The sequence below is a fragment of the Talpa occidentalis genome, unplaced genomic scaffold (assembly GCF_014898055.3).
Source record: "Talpa occidentalis isolate TD23 unplaced genomic scaffold, MPIMG_talOcc4v2.1 talOcc4.2, whole genome shotgun sequence".
Lineage (NCBI taxonomy): Eukaryota > Metazoa > Chordata > Mammalia > Eulipotyphla > Talpidae > Talpa > Talpa occidentalis.
In genome coordinates this window covers 48,427,888-48,445,555 of record NW_023602073.1, presented here as the reverse complement: position 1 = coordinate 48,445,555, position 17,668 = coordinate 48,427,888, and the positions used below count along the sequence as shown (strand labels likewise).

Sequence of the window (17,668 nt, the reverse complement as noted above, 5' to 3'; positions counted from 1 at the left end):
CTTGGCCTGGCTCCTGCCTGGCCTCAGGGCTTCCTGGGCACAGGTTTGCAACATTTTTTGTGACTTGGTGTCTGGTGAAACCCATAGAACCCTCTGAAAGCAGTGCTTTAACATCTATAAAATAAATACTTAGGAGCACAAAGGAAACAGATGATATTGATCAACAACTAACAAAATATTTTTAATTCAAAATGATGTATGATTTTATTTATTTTTTAAAGATTCATTTATTTATGCATACAAGAGCCAGGGTGTAGGCCAGAAGTACGGGAAGGGGGGCGGGGGGGGTGAGAGGATTCATTAGGGACAGAGTGGGGAGCAGAACAGGTAGATCTGCTGAAATACACTGCTGAGGGGAGCAGCAGGGAGACAGGAGAGGTCTGCTGCTCCATGTGGTTCAGTTCCTTGGCTGGGGATCAAACACGTGCTGCAGTGGCTGTGGACAGCCTCATAGTGCTTAGACTTAACTCCTTGCACCACCAGGGAGACCCCTGATGTATGATTTTAGAGAGAGTTCTTTATTAATTCATTAAATAAAAATACCTACCAGCAATTATAATGATTGACCTACGCTTAGAAGCAGCGATGAGTGTAAATGGCATTTTGAACTTTCTGCCATAACGCTTAAGGTGACATGAAAACATCCGGGATCCTGTTGGTGACAAAGTCACAAGAACTGCTGGTACCTCCGAGGCTGGTACTTCTATATTCATTGTTGAAGTAAATGCTGCATCTCAGTAGACGTCAGTGAAAATAAAAATGTGTTTCTCATCTCAGTTCACCATACCCTGGAGGCCCTAGAGCCCTGTGGGAGGAGGAGTCCCCGCCAGAGCTCTCAGTCATGTTTCTTGTCTCCCCAGCTCCCCTCCCCACAGCCCCAGCCACAGAGCCCCCTCAGGAGCCACGCCTGGGGGAGCTGACAGTGACAGATGTGACCCCGGACTCCGTGGGCCTCTCCTGGACGGTCCCTGAAGGTGAATTCGACTCCTTCGTGGTCCAGTACAAGGACAGGGCCGGGCAGCCCCAGGTGGTGCCTGTGGCCGCGGACCAGCGCGAGGTCACTGTTCCCAGCCTGGAGCCTTCACGAAAATACAAGATGAACTTGTTCGGGCTCCGTGACGGGCAGCGTGTGGGCCCCCTCTCTCTGGTTGTCGTGACGGGTGAGTGAGCTGTCCCCATCCCTGGTTACTCAAGAATTCTCTCACCCCAAAATCCCTCTCTCAGGCCCTTTCCATGGTCACAGGCATCTTAGTCTGTTCCCTAGCCCTTGGCTTCTCCCAGGCTGGAACCTTCCCTGCCCTCCAGTCTCCATTCCCACTCCCTGTCCCCCAAGCCTGAATGTCTTCCTACCAGCTGACTAAAACCAGCTGCGGGCTGTCTCTCTCCCTCTCTGGATGCCTGCAGCTGTTTCCTCCCCTTCTCTTTACAACCCTGCTGTGACTTGGACACAGCTGCCACCTCCCCTCTGCTGCCCCCCCCCTTTTTTTTTAAAGATTTATTTATTTATTTATTTATTTATTTATACATGCACTGGGTACAGTCAGAAGCGCGGGAGGGTGAGAGAATTCACCAGAGCCATAGCGGGGAGCAGAGCAGGCAGAAGGACCGAAGCACACTGCTGAGGGGAGCAGCGGGCGGCAGGAGAGGTCTGCGCGCCATGTGGGACCCTCCTCCGGTGGCCGGAGAGCAGCCGGGGATCGAACCGGCGCCGCAGAGGCTGCGGGCAGCTTCACAACCCAGCACTCAACCGCTGCGCCACCGGGGAGGCCCATGCTGCTCTTTTTTATTGGGGTTAAAGGACCCACATCCCTTCTCAAAGGCCCGAGCCCACTAGCCTGAGAACAGGCTTTCCCTTCTGACCGTTCAGTCTTCCTCCCTCCCGGAAGCTGCCGTTGCTCTTGGCCTGGCCTCAGGGCTTCCTGGGCACAGGTTTGCAATGTTTTTTGTGACTTGGTGTCTGGTGAAACCCATGGAACCCTCTCAAAGCAGTGCTTTAACATCTATAAAATAAATACCTAGGAGCACAAAGGAAACAGATGATATTGATCAACAACTATCAAAATATTTTTAATTCAAAATGATGTATGGGGGCCTCCCCGGTGGCGCAGCGGTTGAGCGCTGGGTTGCGAAGCTGCGCGCGGCCTCTGCGGCGCCGGTTCGATCCCCGGCTGCTCCCCGGCCACCAGAGGAGGGTCCCACATGGCGCGCAGACCTCTCCTGCCGCCCGCTGCTCCCCTCAGCAGTGTGCTTCGGTCCTTCTGCCTGCTCTGCTCCCCGCTCTGGCTCTGGTGAATTCTCTCGCCCTCCCGCGCTTCTGACTGTACCCAGTGCATGTATAAACAAAACAAACAAACAAACCAGCAAACAAATAAATAAAGCATGCCTCTAAAAAAAAAAAAAAAAAAAAAAAAAAAACAAAATGATGTATGATTTTATTTATTTATTTTTTAAAAATTCATTTATTTATGCATACAAAAGCCAAGGTGTAGGCCAGAAGTATGGGGGCGGGGGGCGGGGGGTTAGAGGATTCATTAGGGACAGAGTGGGGAGCAGAACAGGTAGATCTGCTGAAATACACTGCTGAGGGGAGCAGCAGGGAGACAGGAGAGGTCTGCTGCACCATGTGGGTCAGTTCCTTGGCTGGGGATCAAACACGTGCTGCAGTGGCTGTGGACAGCCTCATAGTGCTTAGACTTAACTCCTTGCGCCACCAGGGAGACCCCAGATGTATGATTTTAGAGAGAGTTCTTTATTAATTCATTAAATAAAAATACCTACCAGCAATTATAATGATTGACCTACGCTTAGAAGCAGCGATGAGTGTAAATGGCATTTTGAACTTTCTGCCATAACGCTTAAGGTGACATGAAAACATCCGGGATCCTGTTGGTGACAAAGTCATAAGAACTGCTGGTACCTCCGAGGCTGGTACTTCTATATTCATTGTTGAAGGAAATGCTGCATCTCAGTAGACATCAGTGAAAATAAAAATGTGTTTCTCATCTCAGTTCACCACCCGCCGGAGGCCCTAGAGCCCTGTGGGAGGAGGAGTCCCCGCCAGAGCTCTCAGTCATGTTTCTTGTCTCCCCAGCTCCCCTCCCCACAGCCCCAGCCACAGAGCCCCCTCAGGAGCCACGCCTGGGGGAGCTGACAGTGACAGATGTGACCCCGGACTCCGTGGGCCTCTCCTGGACGGTCCCTGAGGGTGAATTCGACTCCTTTGTGGTCCAGTACAAGGACAGGGCCGGGCAGCCCCAGGTGGTGCCTGTGGCCGCGGACCAGCGCGAGGTCACTGTTCCCAGCCTGGAGCCTTCACGAAAATACAAGATGAACTTGTTCGGGCTCCGTGACGGGCAGCGTGTGGGCCCCCTCTCTCTGGTTGTCGTGACGGGTGAGTGAGCTGTCCCCATCCCTGGTTACTCAAGAATTCTCTCACCCCAAAATCCCTCTCTCAGGCCCTTTCCATGGTCACAGGCATCTTAGTCTGTTCCCTAGCCCTTGGCTTCTCCCAGGCTGGAACCTTCCCTGCCCTCCAGTCTCCATTCCCACTCCCTGTCCCCCAAGCCTGAATGTCTTCCTACCAGCTGACTAAAACCAGCTGCGGGCTGTCTCTCTCCCTCTCGGGATGCCTGCAGCTGTTTCCTCCCCTTCTCTTTACAACCCTGCTGTGACTTGGACATAGCTGCCACCTCCCCTCTGCTGCCCTTTATTATTGGGGTTAAAGGACCCACATCCCTTCTGAAAGGCCCGAGCCCACTAGCCTGAGCAACAGGCTTTCCCTTCTGACCGTTCAGTCTTCCTCCCTCCCGGAAGCTGCCGTTGCTCTTGGCCTGGCTCCTGCCTGGCCTCAGGGCTTCCTGGGCACAGGTTTGCAACATTTTTTGTGACTTGGTGTCTGGTGAAACCCATGGAACCCTCTCAAAGCAGTGCTTTAACATCTATAAAATAAATACTTAGGAGCACAAAGGAAACAGATGATATTGATCAACAACTATCAAAATATTTTTAATTCAAAATGATGTATGATTTTATTTATTTATTTTTTAAAGATTCATTTATTTATGCATACAAGAGCCAGGGTGTAGGCCAGAAGTACGGGGGGGGGGGCGGGGGTTAGAGGATTCATTAGAGACAGAGTGGGGAGCAGAACAGGTAGATCTGCTGAAATACACTGCTGAGGGGAGCAGCAGGGAGACAGGAGAGGTCTGCTGCACCATGTGGGTCAGTTCCTTGGCTGGGGATCAAACACGTGCTGCAGTGGCTGTGGACAGCCTCATAGTGCTTAGACTTAACTCCTTGCGCCACCAGGGAGACCCCAGATGTATGATTTTAGAGAGAGTTCTTTATTAATTCATTAAATAAAAATACCTACCAGCAATTATAATGATTGACCTACGCTTAGAAGCAGCGATGAGTGTAAATGGCATTTTGAACTTTCTGCCATAACGCTTAAGGTGACATGAAAACATCCGGGATCCTGTTGGTGACAAAGTCACAAGAACTGCTGGTACCTCCGAGGCTGGTACTTCTATATTCATTGTTGAAGGAAATGCTGCATCTCAGTAGACATCAGTGAAAATAAAAATGTGTTTCTCATCTCAGTTCATCACCCTCTGGAGGCCCTAGAGCCCTGTGGGAGGAGGAGTCCCCGCCAGAGCTCTCAGTCATGTTTCTTGTCTCCCCAGCTCCCCTCCCCACAGCCCCAGCCACAGAGCCCCCTCAGGAGCCACGCCTGGGGGAGCTGACAGTGACAGATGTGACCCCGGACTCCGTGGGCCTCTCCTGGACGGTCCCTGAGGGTGAATTCGACTCCTTTGTGGTCCAGTACAAGGACAGGGCCGGGCAGCCCCAGGTGGTGCCTGTGGCCGCGGACCAGCGCGAGGTCACCGTCCCGGGCCTGGAGCCCAATAAGAAGTACAAGTTCCTGCTGTTTGGGATCCAGGATGGGAAACGACGCAGCCCGGTTTCCGTGGAGGCAAAGACGGGTGAGAAGGACCCCCTCACGTTCCAGATTGGGGCTGCAGGCTTCCCGCCCCTCTTCTCTCAGCCTGATCTCCTTGCCCATCTGCACAGTCTTCCCCCTGCCCACCACTTGTGTTTCATTTGAAAAGTCACCCTGCCCCTCGCCCATGCCCACCCCGCCCCAGGACCTGTGAACTGGGGCTGCACCCCGGGTTGCTCCCCATGCTGACTCTTCTCTTGTCATCTTTTCTACTCCTGTTGAATGGGGAAGTGCTGTTTCAGGTGCTTTCCTGGAAAGTAGAACAAGGGGAACGAGGGGTGCTGGCAGAAGGGGTAAAAGGAGCTAGGAGCCCTCCCACCCCACCCCCACCCCCCGGCCTTGCGGGTCTTCAGCTCCAAGTAGCCATCACTCCCGAGAGTTTCACAGGCTCCCCTCAGACTCTCACCCAGCTCCTTACCCGACTGACCCATCAGGTCCCATATTTGCCTCCCCCCAAATGTCTCCTTTCCTCCTCTGCCTGCCTCCTGAAGCCTCAGAAACTGGGACCAGAGGAGCCCAGGGCTGACTGCCCAGGCAGGCCCGGTTGGTCCAAGCCCAGCTGTACCCCTTTCCTGGGGTTTGGTCCAGGCCCTCCCCTGCCTCCAGGGGCTCCCTGTTGCCAGAAAACTCTCTCAATAACAATGCCGTCAGCGCCCTTGCTGTCCAGAAAGGCAGCAGGCCAGCTCCTTCTCAGACCTTGGGATGGCTTCTTGGGCAGACACCAGATTCTTTCCCCGTCTGAGCTCCCCTGCTTCATTCCCCTCCCATACACAGGCAGCCCCCACTCCCCTACCAGGTCCCGTGGGGGTCACCTCCATTATGACGTCCTGCTCTCCTCCACTGCCTGCCCCCTTACAGGATCTCGTGCCCCTACTGAGACCCCAGGACCCTGAAATTTCCCCTGTTAGATCAGAAAAGGGGACTCCTTGATAATAATGGGTAACCAGAGCAACTTGTGATAAACGACAGCCCGCTAGGGAAATAGTCTCTGACAGGTGGACGAGTCGGGGCAGCGAGAACAAGATCAGCGGGAATCTAGGGAGTCCCAGCACTCTCCTTTCCCAGAGATGTCTGGGGACAGAAGACCCCTCCTCAACAAGCTAAGCAGAGAGAGGCCGGGGCCACTTGGAGATGGTGGCAGGGATAGGAGGGTAATGGAAATATTTGGGGTTTTACCAACTCCAGAGGGAGGCAGCCAAGGAGTCATTTGGAAAAAAATAAACACAAGAACCTTTCCTCTTTGTCAGCTGCCAGAGGTGATGCCAGACCAGGGGCCCCACCCCGCCTTGGGGAGATGTGGGTGACAGACCCCACCCCAGACTCTCTGCACCTCTCATGGACAGTCCCTGAGGGCCACTTCGACTCTTTTGTGGTCCAGTACAAGGACAGGGACGGGCCCCGGGTGGTGCCCGTGGACGGCCACGAACGGTCAGTCACCATCACCCCTCTGGAAGCCGACCGCAAGTACAGATTCCTCCTCTATGGCCTCCTGGGCAAGAAGCGCCATGGCCCTCTCACAGCAGATGGCACCACCGGTGAGTGTACCCCAGGGCCCAGCTCTGCTCCCAGAGGCCCCCTGGGAAGCTGTCCATTTCCCTGTCAGGGCACCACATGTGTTGGCTGCCATTATGGCTGGTATTTGGCTCCAGCTTCTCCAGCTGGGATCCAGGCCCCACTTCTCCCTGCACAAGCCTTAGCACCATCCCTGCACACTCAGCCACTGCTAAGCCCTGTCTCCAGACCTTTCTCTGTCCATCCTGCCCTTCAAGGTCTCCCACCCTTCCAAAAACAGCTCAGTCCTTTCCTCTCTGTGTCCCCATCTCAGAGAAGCAGAGTACAGAGGACAGTTCTGGAACTAAGCCCCGCCTGGGGGAAGAGCTACAGGTGACCGATGTGACATCAGACTCCGTGCGCCTCTTGTGGACAGTCCCCGAGGGCCAGTTTGACTCCTTTGTGGTCCAGTACAAGGACAAGGACAGGCAGCCCCAGGTGGTGCCTGTGGAGGGCAGCCTCAGAGAGGTCAGCATCTCGGGCTTGGACCCCAACCACAGGTACAAGCTGCTCCTGTACGGGTTGCACCAGGACAAGCGTGTGGGTCCCATCTCTGCCACCGCTGTGACCGGTGAGTGCGGGTACAGCCGGCCATGTCCCTCCTGCCTGCCTCTGCTTTCCTAGGCCTTATCTCCCTTCTTTTAGGGGATGGGATAAGCTTTATCAGACATATTTTACGTATGGTAAAATTCGTGCATACTAAGAGATATGGCCAATGTGTAATTCAAGAAACCATTACTGGGCCTCCCCAGTGGCGCAGCGGTTGAGCACTTGGTTGCGAAGCTGTCCGCAGCCTCTGCAGCACAGGTTCGATCCCCGGCCACTGGCGAGGGTCCCACATGGCGCGCAGACCTCTCCTGCCGCCCGCTGCTCCCCTCAGCAGTGTATTTCGTCAGTCTGCCTGTTCTGTTCCCCACTCTGGCTCTGGTGAATCCTCTCACCCTCCCGCGCTTCTGACTGTACCCAGTGCTTGTATAAACAAACAAACAAACAAACAAATAAATAAATCTTTAAAAAAAAAAAGGAAAAAAGAAACCATTACCATGACTGAGATAGAAAATGTTTCCCTACATCCCCAAAGCTCCCCGGTGCACCTAGCAGTCAGTTCCCTGATTGCTTTCCACCCATTACAGCTCTGCCTGTTTCAGCATTTCATTTTGCAGAATTATGTATACACAGTCTTGTGTTTGTCTTCTTGCACTTAGTGTCATGCCTTTGAAATTCATCCGTGTATCAACAGCTGATCATTTTATTGCTGACCTCTTCACTTCACCTCTTTTCCTCCTATGGAGAGACTTGGTGCCGGGACAGACCCGTCACCCATCTCTACCTGTCTCTCTGAACCAGCAGCCGGGGACGAAACCGAGGGCAGTATTCAGCCCCCAAGCCCTCCAGCACCCGAGCCCCGCCTGGGGGCACTGACTGTGGAGGAGGCCACGCCACACACCCTGCATCTCTCCTGGATGGTGACTGAAGGAGAAATGGATTCCTTTGAGGTCCAGTACACAGATGAGGCTGGGCAGCTGCAAGTAATCCCTGTGGAGGGCAACCGGAACGACATCACCCTCTCTGACCTGGAATCCAACCACAGATACCTAGTGAACCTGTATGGTTTCCGTGGCCAGCAGCGTGTGGGCCCTGCCCAGATTGAGGCCCTGACAGGTGAGTAAGGAGCTCTGCTTCCTTCTAGGTGTCTGTGAGAGACCAGAGGGAGTAGAGTCCCCTGAGACTTTCTGCCCCTCCTTCAGGCCCTTCTCTCTCCCTGTTTGTATTCAGGGGAGGAGGAAGAGCCTTCAGAGCCTCCCACCATGACCCCTGAGCCTCCTACCACAACCCCTGAGCCTCCCATCAAGCCCCGCCTGGGGGAGCTGGCCATCACAGATGCCACCCCCAACTCCCTGCAACTCTCCTGGACCGTCCCCGAGGGCCAGTTTGACCACTTCCTGATCCAGTACAAGAACGGGGACGGCCAGCCCAAGGTGGTGCGCGTGCCAGGCCACGAGGACACAGCCACCATCTCAGGCCTGGAGCCGGACCACAAGTACAAGATGAACCTGTACGGCTTCCACAATGGCAGGCGCATGGGCCCCATCTCCACCATCGGGGTGACGGGTGAGTGGACGGAGGAAGCCCCAGGATGGGGCCCAGTGGGAGGATCACCCTCTCTCTGTGGTGGCTGAGTGGGTGGCTCGGACCCCTCTGCTGTGGGCTGAGCCTCCTCCTGGTCCTCCTGGGCAGAGAGGGGCCTGGGTGAGCTGAGCTGGTGTCTGTACTGGGTCTCCACAGGGCCCCAGAGGCTCCAGGCCTGTCTGTGAGGTGTCAGCTGAGCAGGACCACTCAGCCCGAGGAAGGGCTTCTGTGCACTGCCGTCAGGGCCCACCATGGCCATGGCTTCTCCATCCTTGTCCCGGGGCTCTAGGGCCCTCCTGTGGACCCTGCCTCACCCTCTCCGTGTCTCTCCTTCTTAGCTCCAGATGAAGAGGTCCCCACAGAAGCCATCCCAGAGGCCCCGGAGCCCCCCGAGGAGCCCGTCCTGGGGGAGCTGACTGTGACAGACGCCTCCCCAGACTCGCTGACCCTGTCCTGGACCGTCCCCAAGGGCCACTTTGACTCCTTCACCATCCAGTACAAGGGCAGGGACGGGCCGCAGGTGGTGCATGTTGGAGGCGATGAGAGTGAGGTCACGGTGCAGGGCCTGGAGCCGAGGCGCAAGTACAAGATGAACCTGTATGGCCTGCACGAGGGCCGACGAGTGGGCCCTGTGTCCACCGTGGGCACCACTGGTGAGTGAGGGCTAAAGGCTTTCCAGGTTTGGGTCTTATGAAAGATTTCATTAGTGGAGCCTCCAGAAACCTAGGACCCTAACACTCCCAAATTTCTATCCTACATTGTCCACTTAGCACTTCAGACATGATCTGGGTACAGGAAGAGTTCCAAGGTGTCCACAGTCACTTTAAAGGGTGACTGTGCAGTGGGACACTGGCTCCTCCCTTGAGCTACACTCAGTTTCCTTTTTATTGTCAGTCCACTGTCCCTAAGACTGAGCCTGCCAAGCTCCTGGGAGCTTGTGCCTCATGCCAGGTCTTTGCTGTCACGCCAGCCATGATGTCCTTTACATGTGAGCTTCTTGCATCCTAGAAAAGGCAGAGCACCAGGGAACTAACAGGGGAAGGGAGGTCTGAGTTTGATCCCAGCCTCGGCCCGGGTGAGCCGTGTGGCCACTCAGACTCATGCAGCCCCCGCTTGTCCTCACTGTAGGAAGTTCCTTCCACACAGCATGGCACGGGTGTGATTCAGCTCACACACAATGACTGGTAACTACAGGCTTCCCCTACTGAGCAAGCTTCCTGAAAACCCTTTGTATGAATTTACATGGTTGTCGCTGATTTCAGAGGGAGAAATTGGACATGTTCCCCGCATTGGTACCCATTTATGCTAAATCAACACCGAGTCCCGCTAACATGAACACTGTTATTTCAGTTGTTGTTCATCTGCAAAGCTTCATGTGGCTCTTTCCCTCCATTAATTACTCCCTAACAAGCTGTTGTGTTGCTTTTGTTAAGCCCTTTTTAAGTTGTCACTCTCTAGATGCTTAACCCAGTTCCCAAACAGAACAGACATATGAATATAATTTTGTAATTCAACTCTTTTAAAAAAGACTTATTTATTTATTTATGCATACAAGAACTGGGCTACAGGCCAGAGGTCCAGGGAGTAAGTGGATTCACCAGAGACAGAGTGGGGAGCAGAACAGGCGAATCAACTGAAATTCACTGCTGAGGGGAACAGCAGGCAAGGCAGGAGAGGTCTGCTGTGCCATGTGGGGGATAGAACTCATGCCATAGTGGTTGGCTATAGCTTGATAGTACTGAGACTTTAACCCCTGTGCTACCAGGGGGGCCCCCTGTAATTCAATTCTTGAGGCAGGATAAAATCCTAAAGAACTGGGCCCCCCTGGTGGCGCAAGGGGTTAAGTACCACACTGTGAAGCGGTCTGCAGCCTCTCCAGCACAAAAAGTTCGATCCCCTAGCCTGCCAGGGAGCAACCCACATGGCACAGCAGACCTTTCCTGACTCGCCTGCTGCTCCCCTCAGCAGTGTACTTCAGTCTGCCTGTTCTTGTTCTGTTTCCCACTCTGTCTCTGGTGAATCCTCTCACCCTCCCCACACCTCTGGCCTGTACCCCAGCTCTTGTACGCATAAATAAATAAATAAATAGATTTATAAATAAATCTATGCATAGATTTATTTATTTATGCATACAAGAGCTGGGGTACAGGCCAGAGGTGTGGGGAGGGTGAGAGGATTCACCAGAGACAGAGCGGGGGACACAACAGGCAGACTGAAATACACTGCTGAGGGGAGCAGCGGGCGAGTCAGGAGAGGTCTGCTGCACCACGTGGGATTCTCTCTGACCAGCGGGGATCGAACCAGAGCTTCAGAGACTGCGGACAGTTTCACAGTGCGGCGTTCAACTGCCTGCGCCAACAGGGAGGCCCCTAAATAAATCTTTAAAAAAAAAAAAATCCTAAAGACGTGCATAGGGGAAAGAAATCATGGAAAACCAAGCAAGTGACATATGTGGCCGAGCAGCCAGTCTTGGGGCAGTGGATGATCACTCCATTCGTGGGAGAACAAATACAAGGCCTGGGGATGACCTGGGTGCCAAGTTCACCTCTGTGTTATCTCTGAGCCCTCAGAGAACCTAACTGGTCCCTAACTGGAACATAACTGGTCTCTAAGAGAGCTCAGAGCAGTCTCCTAACTAGAGGTATGAAGGAAAATACCCAACAGGCAGCGTTCCCAAGCCTGAGCAGAAGTCCCTGCCGCGGGGCTGTGCCTGCTGTGCTGGGTGAGGCTGATCCTGTCCCACTAAACAAATTGCTCTGCAAACCCCAAGGCTTTGGTGCACACACACGGTGTCATGGAGGCCACCCTGCCATTGGGTGCAACCAGAGTGTGCTCTGTCTCCTGGTCACAGAACATTTAAACCAGGGAAAAGATGTCTTTTTTTTTTTAAGTGCCAGGATCCATTTTTACTTAGACACTTCAATATTTTAAGATTTTATTTATTTATTTATTTTTGCATAGAAAACTGAGATGCAGGCCAGAGGTGCAGGGGGTGAGATGATTCAACAGAGACAGAGGGGGAGCAGGACAGGCACTGAAAATCAGTGCTGAGGGGAGCAGCGGGTCAGACAGGAGAGAGGTCTGCTGCGCCATGTGGGTCAGCTCCCTGCGCCATGTGGGTCTGGGATCCAATTCAGGTTGTCATGGCGATAGTGCTAAGACTGAACCCCTAGGCCACCAGGGAGGCCCAGGAAATGTCTTAACCATGGGGTACTGGCTTTCACTATGGATACTAGTGTGTCTGGGAGACATCTCAGAGCCCCTGTCAGAAGGGAGCCCCTGTCCTTGCATTCTCTTTGTCTCTTTATCTAGCCCGAGAAACAGAGGATGAAACGACTCGGGCCCCAACAGACCCTCCCACCACGACCCCTGAGCCTTCCATCAAGCCCCGCCTGGGGGAGCTGGCCATCACAGATGCCACCCCCAACTCCCTGCAACTCTCCTGGACCATCCCTGAGGGCCAGTTTGACCACTTCCTGATCCAGTACAAGAATGGGGACGGCCAGCCCAAGTTGGTGCGCGTGCCAGGCCACGAGGACACGGCCACCATCTCAGGCCTGGAGCCGGACCACAAGTACAAGATGAACCTGTACGGCTTCCACAATGGCAGGCGCGTGGGCCCCATCTCCACCATTGGGGTGACAGGTGAGTGGACAGAGGAAGCCCCAGGGTGGGGCCCAGCGGGAGGATCACCCTCTCTCTGTGGTGGCTGAGTGGGTGGCTTAGACCCCTCTGCTGTGGGCTGAGCCTCCTCCTGGTCCTCCTGGGCAGAGAGGGGCCTGGGTGACCTGAGCTGGTGTCTGTACTGGGTCTCCACAGGGCCCCAGAGGCTCCGGGCCTGTCTGTGAGGTGTCAGCTGAGCAGGACCACTCAGCCCAAGGAAGGGCTTCTGTGCACTGCCGTCAGGGCCCACCATGGCCGTGGCTTCTCCGTCCTTGTCCCAGGGCTCCAGGGCCCTCCTGTGGACCCTGCCTCACCCTCTCCGTGTCTCTCCTACTTAGCTCCAGATGAAGAGGTCCCCACAGAAGCCATCACAGAGGCCCCGGAGCCCCCCGAGGAGCCCGTCCTGGGGGAGATGACCGTGACAGACGCCTCCCCAGACTGGCTGACCCTGTCCTGGACCGTCCCCCAGGGCCACTTTGACTCCTTCACCGTCCAGTACAAGGGCAGGGACGGGCCGCAGGTAGTGCAGGTTGGAGGCGATGAGAGCGAAGTCACGGTGCAGGGCCTGGAGCCGGGGCGCAAGTACAAGATGAACCTGTATGGTCTGCACGAGGGCCGGCGAGTGGGCCCTGTGTCCACTGTGGGCATGACCGGTGAGTGAACACAGGGTTCAGTGGTTCTAGGGGGAGAACTATCCTTTCCTCATGGGTAACCTGGTTGACTATTTTGCTTTTCCACCCACCCCGAGGGTCCAGGCCTTGACTCCCCTCCCTGTGTGTCCCTGTGTGGGGCCTGTCCTAGTGGTTTGGCCTTTGCAGCCTCATGGTCCACACTAGCACGGCCTCCTTCTGAGGTCACCTACTGGCCATCTCTGAGGCTGAAATGTGCCAGACCCAGGTTAAGCCTAAATTTCCCAGAATTTTATTTTCTCTCTTAATCATAGCTTTCTTTTTTATAACAAAAAAGAAAAAGGAAAGAACCCAACATCCAACCACATTGGAATGATTACATAATTAGGAGACAACTATAAGATGAGATATTATGCCCTCATGAAATGTTTTAATGTAAGACAATCATTTTATAATATTACATTGAAAGAGGAGCCCAAAATTTTTCTAAGGATGCTAATCACAACCATTTGAAAATCACATGCATGCCAAGAAAACTGGAAGGAAACACATCCCACGGGGCGTGTGATTTGTGGGACAGAATAGAATGTTCCAGCACTTTTTTTTTTCTGGTTTATTCTATTCTGTGTTCTCAAGATTTTCTTCAACGACAAGCATTCTTTTTATAATCGGGGAAATTTTAAATATAATGCCTTCTCTTCTATTGTGCTGCTGTGGTCACCCCGCCCCCTAATCACTCTTGCAACTTATTTTCTTTCTGATTATAAAAAAAAAGTTACAATTTCTAGTCCCTGAGAAATGAGGGGGAAACACAAGGTAAATTAGATTCCAAAAGCACAGTCACACTAGCTTTTAAGTCACTGGCAGCCAGATTCTTCTGCCTGCTGGGTATGTACACGAGAGTTTCTCTGCATGGGAAGAATCAGCCCCTGGGAGAGCCTTTCGGGGGGCGGGGAGTGGACGCCTCTGTGACAGCATGAAGACTGTCTCCTTTCCTGGAGACACTCCAGGCAGAGAAATGTTCCCATTCAGCCCCCGGGACCTGGGGAGGGCCTGCTTCCATGTGTTCACAGGAGTGTGGCAGGAGGGGAGAACAGGGGTCACAGACAGTGGCCGCTGGAACAGTGCACACCCCGGGGTGAGCTGTGAGTTCTCATCTGAATTCCGGGTTGTTTTTTACCCATTTTCATGTGACTCACAAACTTACACAAAGTAGACAGGGAAGTTTGGGTCCCAAGTCCCCACTCACCACCCTCAACCAGATCATTCATTTTTATAGTGCGTGATTTCTTTTGAAGTCGGATTTTTCTGGTAAAAAGACTAGAGCAGCATGATAGAAAGTTTTAAAGGGGTTGGGGGGCAGGGGCACTCTCTCATCAGACCACCTCTGACCCAGTCACTGCTTTTCCTAACAGCAGCCATGGCCTGGGCTCTCCCTTGCATCTCCCAGGCGGTCAAGCTTTAAAGCTGCTGACTGCTCACAGAACTCTTGGCTCTTAACCTTTTTTGTACACCAGCCCCATTATGAGCACTGTCCAGAGCTGGATGACCTGTGTAAATCATCATTTCAGTGGTTACTTGATGCCTCATGGTGAGAGCGCCGTAATGAAATTAATCATCTCCTAGGGGTCATTTGGGTCCCCAACACATTTTGCTGTCATGAATAATCCCACAAACAACTCTCATGACATAACTTTTTCCTGCTTTTTAATAATTTTCTTAGGATGGCTGCCCAGAAATGGGATTATTGGGTCAAAAGACATAAACATTATTTTGGCTCCTGACACATGTGTCCGCATTGCCTCCTGGAGGTCTCTGGTGCCTGCCAGCTGCTATGTGATGGGGGGAAGACGGCTGCATCAGCCCCCTCCCTCAGTCAGTTACCAAATGCTACCCAAAGGTCTCGTCCTACAGTTTTAGGAATGTATTTGCCAAATGCACTGTGTTGTCCCTAGCGACATCACCTGCAAAGCAAGTTGTCATGTAAGCCTCTCTTCCCCAATCTTTCGTCAGTCCCCCAGGACTCTGAGAACAGGACCCCCAACCCCACAGTCCTGGGGCTCCAGGGCCCTCCTGTGGACCCTGCCTCACCCTCTCTGTATCTCTCCTTCTTAGCTCCAGATGAAGAGGTCCCCACAGAAGCCATCACAGAGGCCCCAGAGCCCCCCGAGGAGCCCGTCCTGGGGGAGCTGACCGTGACAGACGCCTCCCCAGACTCGCTGACCCTGTCCTGGACCGTCCCCAAGGGCCACTTTGACTCCTTCACCATCCAGTACAAGGGCAGGGACGGGCCTCAGGTGGTGCGTGTCAGGGGCGATGAGAGCGAGGTCACAGTGCAGGGCCTGGAGCCGGGGCGCAAGTACAAGATGAACCTGTATGGCCTGCACGAGGGCCGGCGAGTGGGCCCCGTGTCCACTGTGGGCATGACCGGTGAGTGAGTGAGAAGACAGGCCCTGGACCTTGGGAGGTGCTCCCTCTGCTACCATCTCCATGAAATGTTAATATTCTGGACAGCACCTCACCTCCTCTTTTGCACATTAGACACAAGCTTAGGGAACTTTTTAGAAGGCAGATTCAGATTCAGCAGGTTTGGGCTGGGTCAGAGTTCAAATTTCTTTCTTTCTTTCTTTCTTTTTTTAAAGATTTATTTATTTATGTATACAAGAGCTGGGATACAGTCCAGTGTGCGGGGGTGAGAGGATCCACCAGAGACAGAGTGAGGAGCAGAACAGGCAGACTGACGAAGTACACTGCTGAGGGGAGCAGTGGGTGCGGCAGGAGAGGTCTGCTGCGCCATGTGGGTTGCCCCCTGGCTGGCTGGAATCAAACTCGTGCTGCAAAGGCTGCAGATTTCTTCACAGTGCTGTGCTTAACCACTTGTGCCACCAGGGAGGCCCCTTCTTTCTTCCCTTCCTTCCTTCCTTCCTTCCTTCCTTCCTTCCTTCCTTCCTTCCTTCCTTCCTTCCTTCCTTCCTTCCTTCCTTCCTTCCTTCCTTCCTTCCTTCCTTCCTTCCTTTTTTTGGTGTAGTAGTACTAGGGTATAGGCCGAGGGTGAGAGGATTCACCAGCACAGTGTGGGGAGTAGAACAGGTGGATTGACTAAAATACACTGCTGAGGGGAGCAGCAGGTGAGAGAGGAGAGTTCTGCTGCACCATATGTGGGTTAGCTCCCTGGCCGGAATTGAACTCAGTCCATTGAGGTGACAGAGCTGAGGCTTAACCCTTAGGCCACCAGGGAGCCCTCAGAGTTCAAATTTCTTTCTTTCTTTTTTTTTTTAAAGATTTATTTTATTCATTTATACAAGCAATGGGTACAGTCAGAAGCTCAGGAGGGTGAGAGAATTCACCAGAGCCAGAGTGGGGAACAGAACAGGCAGACTGACGAAGTACACTGCTGAGGGGAGCAGTGGGTGCGGCAGGAGAGGTCTGTGCGCCATGTGGGACCCTTGCCCAGCGGGGCAGCCGGGGATCGAACCAGTGCTGCAGAGGCTGAGGGCTGCTTCACAACCCAGCACTCAACCGCTGTGCCACCGGGGAGGCCCTCTTTTTTTTTTTTTTTTAAGATTTATTTATTTTTACAAGAACCAGGGTATAGGCCAGATGTGTGGGAAGGCGAGAGGATTCACCAGAGATAGAGTGGAGAACAGAAGAGGCAGACTGACAAAATACACTGCTGAGGGAAGCAGTGGGTGCGACAGGAGAGGTCTGCCGTGCCACATGAGTATCCCTCTGGCCGGCTGGGATCAAACCTGTGTTGCAGAGGCTGCAGACAGCTTTACAGTGCTGCGCTCAACCACCTGTGCCACCAAGGAGGCCCCCAAAATTCGAATTTCTAACAAGAATCTCTGATGCTGATGCTGCTGGTCTCAGGACCATACCTCAAGTCCCCAAACGCCTCACCAAACAGAGTTGGGCAATTTCTTCGAATTTGTTGGGGAGAATCATACTTGCACTCCAATACCTCAGAGCTCAACCTCTGCCTAGTTGACAAAGGTGCTGACAAAGGTGTTCAGAGCACAAAGGCTGACAAAGGTGCTCAGAGCACAGAGCCTTGACTGAGATACCTCAAACCTCATGGCTTGGGTATTATCAGACATAAGACTCCAAAGCCACCAAAGATGGGGTGCCCTGAGCCACACTCTGTGGGAGTTAACTAGGGTAAACCTTCAGCATGGCTGAGAGACAGCTTTCATCCTCATGGGCTCCCAGTCATGGGAAGACAGGTGTGAACCAGCCAGTCAAGCAGAGCAGAGAGCCAGGGGAGCTCCCCGGGGAGCCCCGGGCCACCCAAGCTTGGGCAGTGATGCCTGAGCCAGCCTGCCCACAGGTACCCATGGGACAGCTGAGACCAGAGGTTGAGCAGATGTTAGATAGGTGATGGCTGGAGATGGGCCAAGTGTCACATAAATATCACTGCTGGTGCAAAGACCTGGAAACTTGGAAAATGAGTGGTTTTTGTATGAAATGCCTTGAGTCGTCTTGAGATGGGGATGGGGTGGGAGGGCGGCTTAGGAGCCAGGTGTTTCTCCAGGGGGCAAGGAAGGTTGTTGGCCTGCCAGCTAAGACAAACTCTGTGAGTGTGTACATGAAGGCTCATTCTGGCCCCCGGTGAAGAACTACGGGGCAGAGGGGCAGGTAACCAGTCAGGAGGTGGGACCCAGGTGAGGAGAGGGTGGTCCCAACCAGGACAGTG

General features: G+C 53.6%; 1 protein-coding gene across 1 annotated transcript in view; it reads left to right on the top strand.

Moving 5' to 3' along the window:
• Positions 1-17,668, top strand: part of TNXB (tenascin XB) — a 58,702-nt gene that overhangs the window by 30,861 nt on the left and 10,173 nt on the right. The window contains 11 exon segments of the mRNA XM_037519442.2: positions 861-1,160; positions 3,092-3,391; positions 4,686-4,985; positions 6,250-6,537; positions 6,828-7,124; positions 7,904-8,215; positions 8,330-8,665; positions 9,022-9,336; positions 11,996-12,328; positions 12,685-12,999; positions 15,091-15,405. Of these exon segments, the coding sequence (XP_037375339.1) occupies positions 861-1,160; positions 3,092-3,391; positions 4,686-4,985; positions 6,250-6,537; positions 6,828-7,124; positions 7,904-8,215; positions 8,330-8,665; positions 9,022-9,336; positions 11,996-12,328; positions 12,685-12,999; positions 15,091-15,405 (3,411 nt within the window).